Genomic DNA, 18,947 nt, shown 5'->3' on the forward strand with positions numbered 1-18,947 from the left:
GTAAAAGTGGCATACTATTCAGACAACATAGTTCCCAGCAGCGACCAGCGAGTCTAAGATGCATCCATACATCCTCCCCATGCTGTTACAGAGCCATTTCGGTGGTGTTACCAACAATTTCTGACATTTTCTTATGAACCCTCTTCAGAGCAGGCGGTACCTGGTTTAATGCTCGGGTTCTCCCCTTTGACTTCCATTATACTCGGGTGCTCGGTCGAGCACCCTGTCCTGTTCCCCTTATTGTGAAGAATAATTCGACAGGTAGTTTACTCGCCCTTCAATCACCACACTGTTAAAGTTCCGGTAACTTGTTTAATGTGTATGATCAAAAGAAGGTAAAACTGTGAATATGTAGTGTACGGGGACGGTAATGCCCGTCACTACAAAAGGGTCACCTTGTGTGCCGTCGTGTCCCCTTATCTATGGGGAGGTTGGTTATAACATGTAATTGAATGTAATGCTATGTATTTCCCTGTTACTGTGAAATTTGCATGTACAGGCCTGCTAGGGGTGTCATTCCAGCTCTTAGTCATTAGAGGGAGCTAGGGAGCCCTAGTTTATATAAGGCCCAGTCAGGGAAGGGAAAGGGAGTCTAGAGTCTAGAATCCAGAGTCTAAGGCAGCAGTCTAGTCTACAGCAGTTGGAGTTTAGACTATGTCAGAGACAAGTCCAGGCCGGAAGCCTGCGGACCAGGAGAGGGTATTGTAGTCCCTGTAACCAGGTTCCAAATCCAAGAAGAAGGTTCCCCTCCTGAATTTATATATGCAGAAGCAGGAAGACCACTGTTAAACAGCCTGGGAGTTCAGAAGTTTCTAGAGCCTGAGGAAGCTGAGAGAGACAGAGGCAAGCAAAGAAAAGCAAGAGGTACTCAAGACAACAGAGGAGGTACTTGATAGAGATAAAACCAAGGATATACGCCAGAGCTAGGGCATTGGACCTTGGAGAAGAGTTTCTATGTTCCAGGATCAGTCAGGAATAGAGTGCAAGCTGCCTGTACTGCAAGTCCTGTGTTTAACACTCTGAAGTCACCTTGCTATATACATATATATTGCCTGCATCAACTGTATTGAAAATCAACTGTATGCAAAGGAACTGCGCTTCCGTTAATGTCCCGATATGATGACTACTAAAGTTTGAGTTCTGCTTTAACATCACGTGGTTCCTCAGTTATTCCTGCTATCAGCAAACGGCGTGCCACCGTTTAATTGGCACTGGCGTCACGAACATTTCTTACCATCACCTGCCCTTGCAGAGAGTCAGCCGTCTCAGGTTAGTGTCTATTGCACTACAACACCCAGGAACATTTCTAAACACAACTTGAGTACGCTGCAAATACAGACAAAGCATAGTATCAGACCATACATGCAATGCAGGAGTGTGGATTAATACAATAACGCATACATCAAAGAACAGTGATGCATAAGAATACACTATGGAGCATCTGACATAAAATGCGTCTGCAGATGTGAGAGAACTATAGCATCATGGCAACTACACAGATCGAGGAGCATGTGACAGGAATCTACTAACATAGATTAACTAATACCTAACTATAAAGCTCTAACATAATGCATGTATACAACAAAATATGCATCCTACACTGCAGATATAAGTAAATGATATGGTTTGACATACCAACGATGCTTGGATGGCGTGGATGAAGGATAGATGCATGTGGATGCAACAGTACAGTGTGAATCTAGGAAATATGGCTGCTGGAATAAAGAACAACCTGCTTCCTGATACAGAGAGTCTACTTCCTGCAGTGTCACATGACCTCAGGACAGAACAGAAAAGAACAAAGCAGTCTTAAAGGTGTCCACTAGGGGGAGCAGAATTCAGCAATGTAGATTAACATAATCTGGCTGTGGACAGACAGCACACTCCCCGCCTGGTATCTGTTAGAGATACCACAATTTACCAGACCACCGAAAGTTACTCTGAAGGAGATAAGAGCAAGACAAGTTCTGTTACTGGTCTAATGAACAAAGCTGAACTTCCTTCTGTGTTTACTCTCACCTCTACCTTACGGACCCTACCATCATCGTGAGGGAAGGTCTTTGTCACTCGACCCATAGGCCACTTAATCTGCTTGGTTTGGTGGTTTTTTAGAAGCACGATGTCACCCTGCTGAACATTAGGCCTGTCTGCCTGCCACTTCTTTCGTTCCTGGAGAGTAGCCAAATACTGTTTGTACCATTTGTGCCAAAAGTCTTTAGCCAGGCTCTGGACCTGTCTCCACTGTCGTTTGTAGAGGTCTTTACTATCAAATGTTTCGGACAACACTGGATAAGGTGCAATCTTTTGAGTTATTAAGGTTGCTGGAGTAAGGATTTGTGGATCTTCAGGATCTGTTGAGACTGGTATCAACGGTCTTGAGTTTACAATAGCAGTCACTTCTGCCATCAAAGTAACTAGCACCTCATGAGTAAGCCTTGAAGGTTGTTGCAAAAACATGGAGTCTAGTATCCTCTTGGTGATTCCAATCATCCTTTCCCACACTCCTCCCATGTGGGAAGCGAAAGGGGGGTTAAAAATCCAAGATACTTCTTGCCTTGAAAGAAAACTCTCTACCTTTTCATCATTGAGGTTAGAGGAGATTTTGAGTTCATGGCAAGCACCTACGAAGTTCGTTCCTCTGTCTGATCTGATTGTTTTGACTGGGCCACGAATAGCAAAGAACCTTCTCAAGGCATTTATGAAACTTGAGGCATCCATGGATTCTACAATCTCTACGTGGATGGCACGGATGCTGAGACAGGTGAAAAGAACTGCCCACCTCTTGCTGTTGGCTTTACCTCCACGGGTACGTCTGGAGCAAACCGACCAAGGACCAAATACATCCAGGCCGATGTGAGTGAATGGAGGATCTGTGCTAAGTCTGTCAGGTGGTAAGTCTGCCATTTTCTGTGTTTCACAGGTCCTTCTGAGCTTCCGGCAAATAACACATTTGAAGATAAGACTGGAAACGTTCCGCTTAGCTCCCAAAATCCAATACCCCGCTGTATGAATAGCTCCTTCTGTAATGTGTCGTCCTTGGTGCTGTGACTGGATATGATGGTGATGGGTTATGAGGGTGGCAATGTGGTGTCGACCTGGGATAATGACTGGGCTTTTCTCCTCGTGCCCAAGATCTACATTGCGTAGACGTCCACCCACTCTTAGTAGCCCATCTACATCTATGAAGGGATCTAAAGCTCTAAGCGAACTGTCATTGGAGATACTCTTTTTCTCTTGAATACAGAGGATCTCTCTAGGAAATGTTTCTCCTTGCACATTTTGGAGGACGATTATTCTGGCTTTCTTGAGGAACTCAATAAGATGCGGTCCTGTACAGAGATGCCAACCATTACAGTTTTCAGGATGTTTTTCTGCCTTTACCTTGTAAAGTTGTGTAATGTGGATGAGACGTGCGACAGCTCGTGTCAAAGTATTCCAGCTAGAGAATCTGCAAAAACGTTCAGATCCAAGTCTCTTCTCTCTATATACAGTGCTTAATGTTGTCACCTCAGGACGGATGTCTGTATCAGTCGTTGGATCAACGAGGTCAAAGGCCTCAGTCTCAGTCTTTTCGGCTGGCGAATTTGAATGAAGTAGGAATGTTGGCCCTGTAAGCCACATTGAGTCTTGTAGATGTGCTGTTGATACTGATCTGGTGGCGAGATCTGCTGGGTTATCCTTTGTCGGCACGTAATGCCATTGCTTTGGGATTGAACATCTTCTTATCCTCTGAACACGATTACTGACGAACACATAAAATCTTCTTTCCTCGTTGTAAATGTAGCCCAGAACGATTTTACTATCAGTGAAATAGCTAACAGTGTCAATGTTCAAGTCAATTTCTGTGGTAATGAATTCCGCAATGTCCACAGCAAGGACCGCTGCGCTAAGCTCCAGCCGTGGGATCGTGAGTTCTGGCTGTGGAGTTAGTTTTGCCTTTCCTAAGACGAACCCAATGTGAGCTCCTCCTTAAGCATCAACAACCTTTAAGTAGGCTACTGCTGCTATTGCCTGGACAGAGGCATCTGAGAATACACAGAGCTCTTTATACTGAGCATTAGAGCAGGAAATTGATACATAAGGTCTGGATACCTCAACGTGTCTCAACTTCTGTAGGGATTCTCTCCAATCTTCCCACTGCTGTTTCTTCTCTTCAGGTAGGGGTGCATCCCAATCTTGACTATCTGCAGTGAGATTACGAAGAAGACCTTTTCCTCTAATGGTGACTGGTGCAGCTATACCTAGAGGATCATAAACACTGTTCACGGTAGAGAGGACTCCCCGACGAGTGAAAGGTCTTTTCTCTTGTGATACTTGGAATGTCAAAACATCTTTTTTGAGGTCCCAGCTAATGCCAAGGCTTCTCTGAATGGGTAATGCATCAGCACTAAAATCAAGATCCCTTAAGTCACTTGCCCGATCTTCTGAAGGGAAGGCCATCATGACTTCTCTGCTGTTTGATGCTAGCTTATGTAGGTGAAGGTTGGAACATGCCAGCATCTCTCTTGTTCTCATCAATAGGTTGATGGCTTGTGTTGCAGTTGGCACAGATTTTAGTCCGTCATCAACATAAAAGTCTCTTTCTACAAATTCTTTGCATCTGCACCAAACTGTCTTTCTCTTTCGTATGCTGCGAGTTTGAGGCCAAAAATGGCTACTGCTGGTGAGGGTCTGTTGCCAAAAATATGCACTTTCATCCGCCATTCGATGATGTCTTCTGCTGGGTTATTATCCTTATGCCAGAAGAATCTTAAAAAGTTCCTATCTTCAGGTCTAACCAGGAAACAATGAAACATTTGGCCAATGTCGGCCACAAAGGCAATAGCATCCTTTCGAAAGCGAAGTAATACTCCTAAGAGATTGTTGTTGAGGTCTGGACCCTTCAAAAGGATGTCGTTCAGGGATATCCCACCACACTGGGCACTTGAATCAAAGACTACTCTGATTTGCAAGGGTTTCTTCGGGTGGTACACCCCGAACAGAGGTAGATACCAGCATTCTTCTTCTATGTCAAGGGGTGGCGCTACTTCACAATGGCCATTCTGTATTACTTTCTCCATGAAAGCAAAGAAATGTCTTTTCATGTCGGGCTTCTGTTTAAAGGATTTTTGAAGAGACCTGAATCGGTGCAAAACCTGTGTCTTGTTATTTGGAAGGCGTTGTCTGTGTGTTTTAAAAGGTAGCGGAGCGACCCAGCTGTTGTCTTCGTCCCTGTAGAAGCCTCTCTTCATTATCTCCAGGAAAGCAAGCTCACTGCGAGAAGGAGCCATTTTATCATCTTCTTTGGTAATTTCAAAGGCTTTGTGGCCAAGACAGTTTTCCATACAAGAGGAATTCGAGATGGATGAGGCCTGCAGGGTCAAGGGAATGCCGGTATTGAAGCTTTCCTTCACAGCAAAGAAGTTTGGGCAAGGTGTGAACAGCGATCCCCGGCTATTATCTAAGATGTTGGTATAGAGGCTATGCACGGTGTCTGGTCTGTGGACACCACCTAGACATACATTGCCCACTATTACCCACCCTAGGTCTAATCTTTGGGCGTAAGGAGAGTCGTTTGGCCCATTAATCTGGTCCCTGACCTTGTGGATCCTAATAATATCTCTGCCTAGCAACAGGAGAATGGAGGCATTAGGATCAAGCTCAGGTATCTGAGTGGCTATTTGCCTCAGATGTGTATGATGAAGTGCAACCTCTGGGGTAGGGATCTTTGATCGAACATTTGGGATTTCATCACATTCTATCAGCGTGGGTAGTGGAACGAAACTTGTCTGTCAAGGGATTCCAACTGGAAGCCATGTACCATTCTCCCAGTAGTGTTGATCACTCCCGCACATGTCTTGAGAGAATAGGGCAATTGGTGACCTTTTGACCCAAAAAGCTCAAACAACTCTGGTCTTGCCAAAGATCTATTGCTCTGGTCATCTAAGATTGCATAAACTTTGATAGCTCTTTCCCTATGCCCTGTAGGGTACACATTGACCAAGCAGATTTTTGAACAAGACCTGCCCTTAAGATTTTCTCTACAAATTTCGGTACACATAGCTGACACATCTGCTGATAAGCTACTTTCCTGTCCCTCCCCGCCATGCTCTACCCCTGTTTCAGCTTTCACAGTCCATGGTGCGGGACCAGGATGCATAGCGGACACATGCTTATTGCTATTGCATTCTATACAACAGATAGTCTTATCACAGTCCTTTGCAAGATGTGAAGTAGATGCACAACAATGATAACAAACATTATTTTGCTTCAGGAAGGCCTTTCTTTCAGTTAAAGGTTTTACCCTGAAGCTACGACATTCATACAAAGGATGAGGCTTGCGATGAATGGGGCAACCTTGGGTAAGATCCGCAGTCTTGGGACGGGCAGGCTCTTTCTGTGATGGTGTACCTGTATAAGTCTCGGTCTTGTGCACTGAGACAGAGGTTCTATGAGTAGTATTCTTGTGATGGTGTTTCTCTAGTCTCCAACCATCAGAGCTTTGAGGGGACAGGATGAACCCTGGATCATTACGCATCTTTGCTTGTTGTGTGACAAAACTCACAAAGAAAAAGAATGGTGGGAAAGACACCCGGTGCAGTTCTTTATATCTGGAGCCCTGAGTCATCCACCTCTCTTGTAGGGAAATTGGCAATTTTTGAACAATGTTGCTTATACCCCTAGCTGTATCAAGAATGGCTAGACCTGGAAAGTCACCTTCTTCCTTTGCAGCTTGCAGTTCCATTAACAGGTCTCCTAACTCTCTAAGCCTGGGATGGTCTTTGCTGGAGATTTTCCCAAAGCTGTCTACTCTATTCCACAGGCAGTCCTCTATAATCTCAGGAGCCCCATAGCACTCATCAAGTCTCTGCCATGCCATCTGCAAACCCTTTCTGGAGTCATTCACATGTACAGCTTGTATGCGTTTCACTTGCTTGCATGACTCAATGCCTAACCATCTCACCAGAAGATCTATTTCTTCTTTGTAAGAGAGATTAAGATCTGTTATAGCATTTCTGAATGAAGCCCGCCAAGCCCTATAGTTTTCTGGCAGATCATCAAACTGCACAAGTCCCTTTGAAATAATTTCTCGTCTTGCCATATATCTTACCAGATCCGACGTGACTTGGTTGTGAGCTGGAGAGTCTGGGTAACGATTAACTGGTGGTATCATTCTTGCATCAGATGAGCAAGTATAAGTTCCTTTTTCCACTGGAGGCATAGGATAGCTGTAGCAGTCAGGTGGATCTATGCAGTGGTGTGGAGTGTCAAGTCGCTTGCTCTCCATCGCAGGGTCTTCCCTGAAGATCTGACCGCTGGAGTTTCTCATTGGAGGGGCATAAAATGATAGGTCTGCAGTGAAGGGAGGGTCTTGACAAGAGGCGTTCTGCTGCTGTGAACTTGTCTGAAGTGGAAAGCGTGTGCTGCTGTGTGGGTACTTGTTTCCATCTTCTGAGATTGGATCAGGTTGATGGAGTATCTGTGAATGTTCTCTCACATATTCTTCAGTACGCTGTATAGCAGTTTCTTGCTTTAAGTCAAGCTGGATGTCTTGTTTGTCGCTTGTGTCATCATCCGTTTCTAATGCAGCCTCTAATACTTGTGCTTTTGCAGTTGCTGCAGCTGCTGACTTTTTCAAACTGAGTACTACTAGTGAAGCTTCTATACGTGCCTTTTCTTGCTTTATCTTTGCTTCTTCTTCTGCAAATACTATTTGTGCTTTCATGGCCTCTGCTTCGGCTCTGGCTAGCGCTGCTGCTTCAGAAGCACGAGATCGATGTGAGAGTCTGGATGAGCGTGACACTCTGGATCTGGTCTTCTGTGAAACTTCAGACATCTTTGTGTTGCTAGGTGTGGGTCTGTGTGAGACAGTAACTTCAGTCCCTCTGCAGTAGAAGCTGTGGCTGCACTGTGAGGTTGTGTAGTGCTGCTGTACACGGATTAAGCGCTGATCATGCTTGCATTGCTCTATCGCATTCAAGGGCCGTCTCCGTTAAAGCCGTTGTTTTACTGTCCTGTTCCCCTTATTGTGAAGAATAATTCGACAGGTAGTTTACTCGCCCTTCAATCACCACACTGTTAAAGTTCCGGTAACTTGTTTAATGTGTATGATCAAAAGAAGGTAAAACTGTGAATACAGACAAAGCATAGTATCAGACCATACATGCAATGCAGGAGTGTGGATTAATACAATAACGCATACATCAAAGAACAGTGATGCATAAGAATACACTATGGAGCATCTGACATAAAATGCGTCTGCAGATGTGAGAGAACTATAGCATCATGGCAACTACACAGATCGAGGAGCATGTGACAGGAATCTACTAACATAGATTAGCTAATACCTAACTATAAAGCTCTAACATAATGCATGTATACAACAAAATATGCATCCTACACTGCAGATATAAGTAAATGATAAGGTTTGACATACCAACGATGCTTGGATGGCGTGGATGAAGGATAGATGCATGTGGATGCAACAGTACAGTGTGAATCTAGGAAATATGGCTGCTGGAATAAAGAACAACCTGCTTCCTGATACAGAGAGTCTACTTCCTGCAGTGTCACATGACCTCAGGACAGAACAGAAAAGAACAAAGCAGTCTTAAAGGTGTCCACTAGGGGGAGCAGAATTCAGCAATGTAGATTAACATAATCTGGCTGTGGACAGACAGCACACACCCGAATATCACGATGTGTTCGGCCTGAGCACTCGAGCACTACGGTGCTCGATCAACACTAGTCATTACTGATGATGGGATACGGTCAGCCTGATTTGTGACTCCCCATTTAAATGGCTCGGTATTGTCTACATCAGCTGTGGGCTTGAATAACTACAGACTCAGGCCATAACATTACTGATGGTTATCTTAGATGTCTGTTTGCTGTCCACCTTTGAATAAGATATTTCACCCCTAAAATATTGGCAGCAATCAGCACCATCTTGAAATGTATTCTTTTCTATGAGGTTACGATGAAAGCTCTTGTTTTGCATACAGATTTTGAACTTTTGGTTCTTCGCCACCAGCTGACATAGTCTTTGAAGAAAATCCCTTTCAAATATTTCCATCTCTAGAGCCATCCCCTTGCGGATTGTGACATTAAGAGACCTTTCCCTGCGTCTGATTGCTTGAAATGCCACCACGACTTTCATTCAACGTCTCAGAAATTCTACCCTAGAAATCTCATAGTTTAAGATCTTTCATTAATATTCCATTCTCTAATAATGGTGATTTTTTTTTAAAGTTATTTTTAATGAAGGGTGGGAGGGCTGTGACCTCCCTTGGAGTGAGATTGACAATTGCTATGTCTCGACGTTGGCTCCGCTCATCACTTGTGGCATTTAAACCATATAATTTAGCTAAGAATTGTAACAGGCTCATTCCTGCAATAAAGTCAGGGATGGCACGATTTTACCTTGAGAACCCCTGCTTTTTCACAACTTTAGTTAGGTTTTAGGACTTTGGTGCTTTTAGCAGTCCCTGGAGTTGATTCCCTGGTTAATGTCTAGTGCAAGGAGAAATTCACAAAATGAGAGTAGTCAGAGATATAAACATGTTGTTATGGGCAACAAATAATAGACCAATGGATCTAGCCGACCCCACTAAACTATCTCCTAAAGTACCCACCAGTGGGTTAAATCATAACTTTCACTAGTTTATCTAAAAGGGGCCTGGATTGTTGACAGTTTCCATTTAAAAAGGTATGTCAAGCTGTAAAACACATTTTAGAGTCCACATATAGAATTTATCTTCATAAACAGTGGAGTAAAGGCTAATTAAGACGGCCATAGGATTTTGCAGACCGCAAAAATGCAGATCTGTTTTTTTTGCTGTCAGTTCAGCATGTCTGCAAAAAAGCTGACTGCATTCCGCATCTTTGTGGACCCATAGTCTTCAATGGGGCCACGTCCCGATTTTCACTATAGTATAGAACATAGAACCTAAAGTATAGAACATGTTTTATTTGCTTTGTGGGGCTGAGGAATGGAAGAAAAGATGCAGACAGCACAGTGTGCTGTCCCCATCTTTTGGGGCCCCATAGAAGTAAATGGGTCTGCATCTAATCCGCAAATTTGCGGATCAGATGCGGAAAGCAACATATGGCCGTCTGAATGAGCCCTCACTGTGTACATACATTACTTATCCAGTACTGATCCTAAGTTACATCCATTATTATATTATACACCAGAGCTGCATTCAGTATTTTGCTGGTGGAGTCATTTTGTATGAAGTGACCCAGTGGTTCACTGCTAAGGGGTTAGTGCAATTGTCCACTGCTAAAGGGTTTATGCTATGGTTTATTGCTAGGATTGTCACGTGGGTCATAGGTAATATTATATAATGTATTACACTTGGTGTCAGAAGAGTGGGATTTGAGCAAATTAATATGCTTAACATTGATAGGGTGTGACATAGAGAGAGGGTAGTTTGGATCCGCCACTCTGAATGGGAACACGGGCACTCACAGGAATATAATAATCTGCGGGCGGATTATTAGAGGTTGCACATGTTGTGCAAATCTGCTACGACCTGTGAGTGGGGCTGTAGTCGACTTGGTCAAATCTAGCTACATTATTTTTGAGATTGTAGAACTAAAAAGATTCAAATGAAAATCTGTAAGACTCTGTGAAGTTAGAGCTTGCAGATTGTGGACATCAGAGCTCCTGTGCTGTAAAATGGCTGTGAAATAGTCATAGTAATGGCTAGTGGGCTGCAAAAGGAAACAAAATGGAGTTAAGAGCAGGACAATTGACCTGCAAACAAATGTGGATAGGAAAATTACTTAAAATAACATAGAATAAAAATAAAATAAAAATAATAATCTTGAACCAGGAGGCGGAGGTCCAAGTGGAGTAGGAGGCTGAGGATGCGGCAGACGTGGTGGTGTAGGTGGGAGAGAAGGAGGTAGTCAACACTGTTTTTGTGTTTTTTGTTTTTTATATGGGGAGGCCACAAAACATTGGGAAATGTCAAACAGAATGAACAAACTGCACTGGAGTATAACAATGGCTGGGTGCGGGTGGCATACTTCTCTACTCTGCCCAAGGTGCGGACAAGTCCTGTGGGATCCATGCCTGGTTCATTTTAATGAACATGACCTTTCCACGTTGGCTGTGGACAAGCGGATACTCCCACCATGTGTCCACTTTGGAGACCCAGAATTTAAATAGGGCAGACCCATCAGTCAGTACATGCAGACGTGTGGAACGTACTCTTCCACCATGTTGCTGAAATGCAGTCTCCTGCTAATACGGTCCGTATCAGATGGTGGTGCTGGATGTTCTGGCATGCTGACAAAGGTTTTCCTCATTTTGGCCACAGTAACCATCCCTTCTGAGCTGCGTTGGCAACTCCTTCCCCTCCGCCTTGTGCTTCCCCTGAGCCCCCGCTGTCAGGTGGGAATGCCGTTAGTAATGCGTCTACCAGCATGCGCTTGTATTCACACATCTTCCGATCATGCTCCAGGGACGGAAGTAAGGGGGGTACGTTGTCCTTGTAGCATAAATCCAGCTTGGTGGCCACCAAGTAATCAGCACTGGTAGCAATCAGGGCAACTCGTTGGTCGTTGCACAGGCACTGCAGCATGTACTCGCTCATATGTGCCAGGCTGCCCAGAGGCAACAACAAGCAGTCCTCGGTGGGGTGGGGGGGGGTGTTGTCTGTGTCCTCTGCCCCCCCCCCCGTCATGCTCCAATGATGCCTGTGAGCTGCTTTGGGTGCCACCCTGCTGTGAAGACGGTGCCTCCTCATCATTATCATCATCCAACAATGTGCCCTGGCTGGAAAGTTGTGCACCTGGCCGCTGTTGGTGCGGGAACCCAACCTCTGAGCCACGTGTGGATGACTGACCTGATAACCATGTGAATGATCCCTATTCCTCTTCCTCCTGTGCCACCACCTCATCCATCATCGCCTGTAGCGCTTTTTCAAAGAGGCATAAAAGTGGGATAGTAACGCCGTAATCAGCGCTGGCCATGTTGGTGGAGTACTCAAAGTAGCACAACATGTCACACACGTCCCGCATGGAGGCCCACTTTTTGGTGGTGAAGTGGTGCTGTTCTGCAGAGCAACTCACCCATGCGTGCTGCAGTTGAAACTCCACTATTGCCTGCTTCTGCTCGCACAGTCTCTCCAGCATGTGCAAGGTGGACTTCTACCTTGTGGGTATGTCGCATCTGAGGCGGTGAGCGGGAAGGCAGAAATTACGCAGCAGCAGGGTGAGAACCTGAAAATGCGCACTGACAAACCGCAGTTTCTGCAGTAGCTCTGACATCTCGGGGTAATTTGTCAGGAACCTTTGCACCACCAAATTCAGCACATGTGCCAAGCAAGGGATGTGCGTCAAACCGGCTAGGCCCAGAGCTGCTACAAGATTTCACCCGTTGTCGCACACCACCAGGCCAGGCTTGAGGCTCAGCGACACCAACCACTCATCAGTCTGTCCACAGCTCCTGGGCGGTGTGAGGTTTTTCTCCCAAACAGATGAGTTTCAGAACAGCCTGCTGTCGTTTCCCCTGGTTGTGCTGAAGTTGGTGTTGCAGGGGTTACGCTGACCGGATGCGGAGGGGATAGAGAAGTAAGCGGAGTAGGCGGAAGAGCCAACAGGAGGCACTGAGAAATGTCCAGCAATCCTCGGTTGTGGTAGGACATGCGCCACTACATTTACCCAGTGGGCAGTTAGGGAGATATAACATCCCTGCCCGTGCTTACTGGTCCATATATATGTGGTTATGTGGACCTTCCCACTGATGGTGTTGCGCAGCCCACACCTGATTTTGTCCTCCACTTGTTCGTGCAGGGCAGGGATGGCCCACCTGGAAAAGTAGTGGCAGCTGGGATCCATGTACTGTGGGACAGTCCCTGGGGGAAAAAAATCCTCCAGCACTGCCGTGCACTGTTAAAATCCAAGTTTGCTTTGGTAGACAGGTTAGCAGACGCAGTATAGAGGCAAGGAACCAGGTTGTAAATCAACTTCAGTGTTTTATTCACACTCAGCAAAAACATCACAGTCTTGGTGCTTGTTCACACACAGCAAAACATAACAATGGTAACCTGGAATCCTTGGTGTCAGTTCACACCCAGCTATATGCTCAGCCACAAACAAGTTCAATGGCAGGCTTCCAGTCGGCCTGCAGGCCTGTTTGCAGTCCTCAGCACAGAGTACTTCACAGTTTTTCTGTCAGATGGAGGATAATCCACACCACCTGATAAAGCTGACTGCTTTTTATAAGCCTCCCAAGACCCGGCCTGGAACGTGGGGAGAAGCCACCCACCCAGCACTTTGGCTACTCCCAGTAAGAGTCGTCCCGGATCGGCATTACAGCTATACTAAACAGCTGAAGTGTCAGACTGCAAAGCAATAAAGACACTTCAGGAAAAAAACGTCTCTTACCTCACCGAGGCCAGGAAACTCGGTGACACGTACCGACTATCAATGATGGCCCCTTGTTCCTTCCTACAGTATACATTAAAAGTACAGGAACATGAGCCATAACAGGTTGACTCGTTTCAACATCAAGTCCTAGTCATAGTCACCATCATAAGTTTTTATTTAAAAGTGTTCATCTTTTTTTGTCCAGTGTTTGGGGAATGGACAGCTAAACACTTCCATGGGATGGTGTGGAGATGCTTGGTGCTGGTGGTATTGTCACATCCTCTCTTTGCGATGGCCCTGTTGTTCGAGATGGGGAGGAAAAGGCTGAGACCGCAGCAGAAGAAGGAGCAGGAGGAGCCTCAGATCTTTCATTGTTTTTCAGGTGTCTACTCCACTGCAGCTTGTGCTTTGCATTTAGATGCCTGGTCATGCAGTTGGTGCACAGGTTTTGAACATTTATGCCTCACTTCAGGCTCTGAATGCACAGCGTGCAAACCACCTGCGTCTTGTCGTCAGCACATTGCCTGAAGAACAACCACATCAGGGAACTCCTTTGAGCTGGCTTTGGGGTCCTTAGTCCCTCGGTGTGGTGGGCAGTAGCATTCATACTGGCTAGGGGCCAGACGCTGTGCTTTTGCACCCTGCTCCCCTTTTGCTGTGCGGCTGGTGCTGCATGACCACCACATCTTCCCCGAACTGCACACGTCACTCAGAAGACCTTGATTGCATGTGGGGTCTAGGACTTCATCATCCTCCACATCATCTTCCACCCACTCCTCACCCCTGCCCTCCTTGCTGGTCTGCATACTGCAGAAAGCTGCAGCAGTTGACACCTGTGTTTCATCCTCAGAGATGTGCTGCGGTGGTCCTCCCATGTCCTCATCCTCAAACATAAGTGATATGGCATCAGTGCACTTAATTTCTTCCAGTTCTGGGGCAGGGCTAGGTGGATGGCCCACTGAACCCCCGCCAGCAGAGTAGTCTGCTGCATGACTTGGTGCTCAGACAGCTTGGCTGATTTGCAAAGGAGTGAGGTGGAAGACAGATGCCCATAAATCGCATTAAGAGACAGATTAATTATTGTATTTCTGTGTCACAGGTGCAAAGGAGGTGTATAGCATCCCAAAAATTGGCTATAGATCAGACACAGAATTACCAGCCAGATGAACAATAATATTTCTGTTTCACAGGTGCAGAGCCTTAGACTGTACCCAAAGCCTTATTGAAGACTGCGCACACAGTGTTTTTGAAGACTATACCCAGAGCCTTATTGCACACTGTCCAAACAAAGCGTTTTTGCAGACTTCCCCAAAACATTGTTTTTGCATACTGCACCCAGAGCCTTATTGCAGACTGCAACCAGAGCCTTATTGCCTAACACTTTCCCTCACTTGACCTGCGTCCTGTCTCTATACTAGTTAGAGCAGAATGGCGGCTCCACTCATGAACCGGCATTTATACAGGCCGGGTCACGTGCTGCGCCGGCCAATCACAGCCATACCAATACTTAGCATGACTGTGATGGCTTCGAAGCGCACACAGCTAAAAAGATTGTTGATTGGCTGCGATGCAGGTGCACAGAATATCAAGAAATGGACAACTGACTTTGCACCAGAGACTTTGCGATCCAAGAAGATCAGAAGACCTCAATGAGACACTTCTTGTTAGTCCAACACACAGTTTTGATATTTATTTTTTTTGAGATCCAAAGGTTCCAAAGTAGTTTTCTCTCAAATGACTAGGCTATATAATGTATATAGAAAAGGTCTTGATGTTAGGTGTTAAAAATGAATTAAAGTGAACCAGAGGTATTGTAAGGGTATTTTAAGTACTGATTGGTTCTGTCCCTTTAATTATGTTCCCATTCATTATTACCATTCTGTGTAATGATGAGCCTTGCAATATAGTACCCATCCCCCATTGTGCTGATCAGACCACATTCCTGAGTGATCTCAGAGACATGCGTGCTACACACTGGAGGACGTGCTAAAATATTTAAACTCTGTGGCACACATACATTCAGGGCACTCCATTGAATACTTAATTCTAGGTAGGATGTAAGTATTGATTTGCCCTATCTCTTGTACACCCTGGGGTGTAATCCATGTGCTACAACATGGCGACCGGAGTCCCACCCCATATTGCATGGCCAGTGATGATTGTTAACTTTTTACTATTCAGTATGGGATTTCTATATTTAATCAAACTTAGGAAATACATTTATTAACTTATCTTGCTTAAGCCTATTCATTCTCAAATCTTTTGAATTCACGTTACATTACAGGGAGGGAATAGCTAATTGTCAGTCCTTGGTTACAGTTGTCCAATGGTGGACTCAACCTGCCTTCCCTTTGGTGTGATGTGCCTGTTGTATGAAGAAGTCTAGCTAAGTCACAGAAGAGTCTAGCTAAGCCTTTGAGTCTGTGAACTTGGCCTGGGAGCTGAAAACTGCCAGAAAAAGCATCTGTACTGAGAACCAATCTCTAAGGGAGAACAGAACAGACATTTACAGAAGGTTGAGTAGTAATAACGTAGAGTATGTGGACTAAACAAAGGTAATGCACACTTACAGCTTTGGACTTTGCTGCCCGTGGTTAGTGTTAATTGCTTCTGAAGCCTATCCCACTTCTGAGATGGAGTGGCCATCTAATTTAGAACTATACCCCACAATTTGGACATTAAAGATGTATGGTAAAGGTTTTTGAATGCCCGTTGTCAATTGGAAAGATTGCCTTGTGTATCTGGAGAGACGCTTAGAGGGGATTATCATACTGCCTTCCCCTATATACAATCTTTCAAAACTGCTCCTTCTGATGATTTCTGTACTGTGTACACCAATCATCCGCAGTAAAAAAAAAGTTGTTATTCATCATACTCAAGTTGGCCTGGTTACTGTCGCCATCATCCGCTGGCCCCTACATCTATCCTCCTATGTTTCTCCATCCACTGCAGCAGTGGCCTAGAGGGGGAGCCGGAGTGGCATCAAGCACTTCATCATCATCATCATCATCATTAAGTAATGTCATAGCCAGACCCTTATTTCTGATATTTGCGGACTCTATACTGACAGGGAATGTCCCACAGGATTGGCGCATGGCAAATGTGGTGCCAATATTCAAAAAAGGTCCAAAAACAGAGCCTGGAAACTATAGGCTGGTAAGTTTAACATCTGTTGTGGGTAAACTGTTTGAAGGTTTTCTGAGAGATGCTATCTTAGAGCATCTCAACGGAAATAAGCAAATAACGCCATATCAGCATGGCTTCGTGAGGGATTGGTCATGCCAAACTTATTTAATCAGTTTCTATGAGGAGGTAAGTTCTAGACTTGACAGCGGCGAATCAATGGATGTCGTATATCTGGACTTCTCCAAAGTATTTGACACTGTACCACATAAAAGGTTAGTATATAAAATGAGAATGCTCGGACTGGGAGAAAACGTCTGTATGTGGGTAAGTAACTGGCTCAATTATAGAAAACAGAGGGTGGTTATTAGTGGTACATAGTCAGATTGGGTCACTGTCACTAGTGGGGTACCTCAGGGGTCAGTATTGGGCCCTATTCTCTTCAATATATTTATTAATGATCTTGTAGAAGGCTTGCATAGTAAAGTATCAATTTTCGCAGATGACACTAAACTGTGTAAAGTAATTTACACTGAAGAGGACAGTATACTACTACAGAGGGATCTGGATAGACTGGAGGCTTGGGCAAATAAGTGGCAGATGAGGTTTAACACTGACAAATGTAAAGTTATGCACATGGGAAGGAATAATGCAAGTCACCCGTACATACTAAATTGTAAAACACTCAGTAACACTGACATGGAAAAGAATCTAGGAATTTTAATAAACAGCAAACTAAGCTGCAAAAACCAGTGTCAGGCAGCTGCTGCCAAGGCCAATAAGATAATGGGTTGCATCAGAAGGGGCATAGATGCCCGTGATAAGAACATAGTCCTACCACTTTACAAATCGCTAGTCAGACCACACATGGAGTACTGTGTACAGTTCTGGGCTCCTGTAAACAAGGCAGACATAGCAGAGCTGGAGAAGGTCCAGAGGAGGGCAACTAAAGTAATAACTGGAATGGGGCAACTACAGTACCCTGAAAGATTATCAAAATTAGGGTTATTCACTTTAGAAAAAAGACGACTGAGGGGAGATCTAATGAATATGTATAAATATATCAGGGGTCAGTACAGAGATCTATCCCATCATCTATTTATCCCCAGGACTGTGACTGTGACGAGGGGACATCCTCTGCGTCTGGAGGTAAGAAGGTTTGTACACAAACATAGAAAAGGATTCTTTACAGTAAGAGCAGTGAGACTATGGAACTCTCTGCCTGAGGAGGTGGTGATGGTGAGTACAATAAAGGAATTCAAGAGGGGCTTGGATGTATTTCTGGAGCGTAATAATATTACAGGCTATAGCTACTAGAGAGGGGTCATTGATCCAGGGAGTTATTCTGATTGCCTGATTGGAGTCGGGAAGGAATTTTTTATTCCCCTAAAGTGGGGAAAATTGGCTTCTACCTCACAGGTTTTTTTTTTTGCCTTCCTCTGGATCAACTTGCAGGATGACAGGCCGAACTGGATGGACAAATGTCTTTTTTCGACCAGATGTACTATGTTACTATGTTACTATCACTGCAGCCATTCTTATCCTCTCCATGCCCATTGGTGTGCTTCTCCCCCTTTGGCCATGCCTGCTGCATGTATATACATTATATAACTTTTCCATTAGTGATCCAGAGTTACATCCATTATTATACAGTCCTGATCAAAAGTTTAAGACCACTTGAAAAATGGCAAAAAATCATATTTAGCATGGCTGGATCTTAACAAGATTCCAAGTAGAGCTTCAACATGCAACAAGAAGAAAGGGGTCATTTCAAGGTCATGTTACCAGTGGAGTTCCACAGGGATCTGTACTGGGACCGATTTTGTTTAATATCTTCATAAGTGATATTGCAAAAGGCCTCGCTGGTAAGGTTTGTCTTTTTGCTGATGACACAAAGATATGTAACAGGGTTGATGTTCCTGAGGGAAACGCCAAATGGAAAAGGATTTAGGAAAACTAGAAGAATGGTCAGAACTCTGGAAACTGAAATTTAATGTGGATAAGTGCAAGATAATGCACCTGGGGCGTAAAAACCCAAGGGCAGAATATAGAATATTTGACACAGTCCTGACCTCAGTATCTGAGGAAAGGGATTTAGGAGTAATTATTTCAGAAGACTTAAAGGTGGGAAGACAATGTAATAGAGCAGCACGAAATGCCAGCAGAATGCTTGGATGTATAGGGAGAGGTATAAGCAGTAGAAAGAGTGAAGTGCTTATGCCGCTGTACAGAACACTGGTGAGACCTCACTTGGAGTATTGTGCGCAGTACTGGAGGCCATATCTCCAGAAGGATATAGATACTCTAGAGAGAGTTCAGAGAAGAGCTACTAAACTAGTACATGGATTGCAGGATAAAACTTACCAGGAAAGGTTAAAGGACCTTAATATGTATAGCTTGGAAGAAAGAAGAGACAGAGGGGATATGATAGAAACTTTTAAATACATAAAGGGAATCAACTC

At 44.6% G+C, this 18,947-nt stretch overlaps 1 protein-coding gene across 1 annotated transcript; it reads right to left on the minus strand.

The window, feature by feature from the left end:
- Positions 1–233: 233 nt before the first annotated feature.
- Positions 234–2,995, minus strand: LOC121003886. The gene is made up of 2 exons (XM_040435829.1): positions 1,636–2,995; positions 234–341 (listed from the first exon to the last, which is right to left on the minus strand). Exon 1 carries the CDS (start codon positions 2,902–2,904, stop codon positions 1,936–1,938), a length of 969 nt encoding a protein of 322 aa, XP_040291763.1. The 5' UTR covers positions 2,905–2,995; the 3' UTR covers positions 234–341; positions 1,636–1,935.
- Positions 2,996–18,947: the final 15,952 nt, after the last annotated feature.

Source organism: Bufo bufo, chromosome 1, assembly GCF_905171765.1.
Source record: "Bufo bufo chromosome 1, aBufBuf1.1, whole genome shotgun sequence".
Taxonomy (NCBI): domain Eukaryota; kingdom Metazoa; phylum Chordata; class Amphibia; order Anura; family Bufonidae; genus Bufo; species Bufo bufo.

Bases quoted from the DNA above. Each gene is read 5' to 3' on its own strand.
- LOC121003886 (XM_040435829.1), bottom strand. From the start codon at position 2,904: ATGGCAGACTTACCACCTGACAGACTTAGCACAGATCCTCCATTCACT.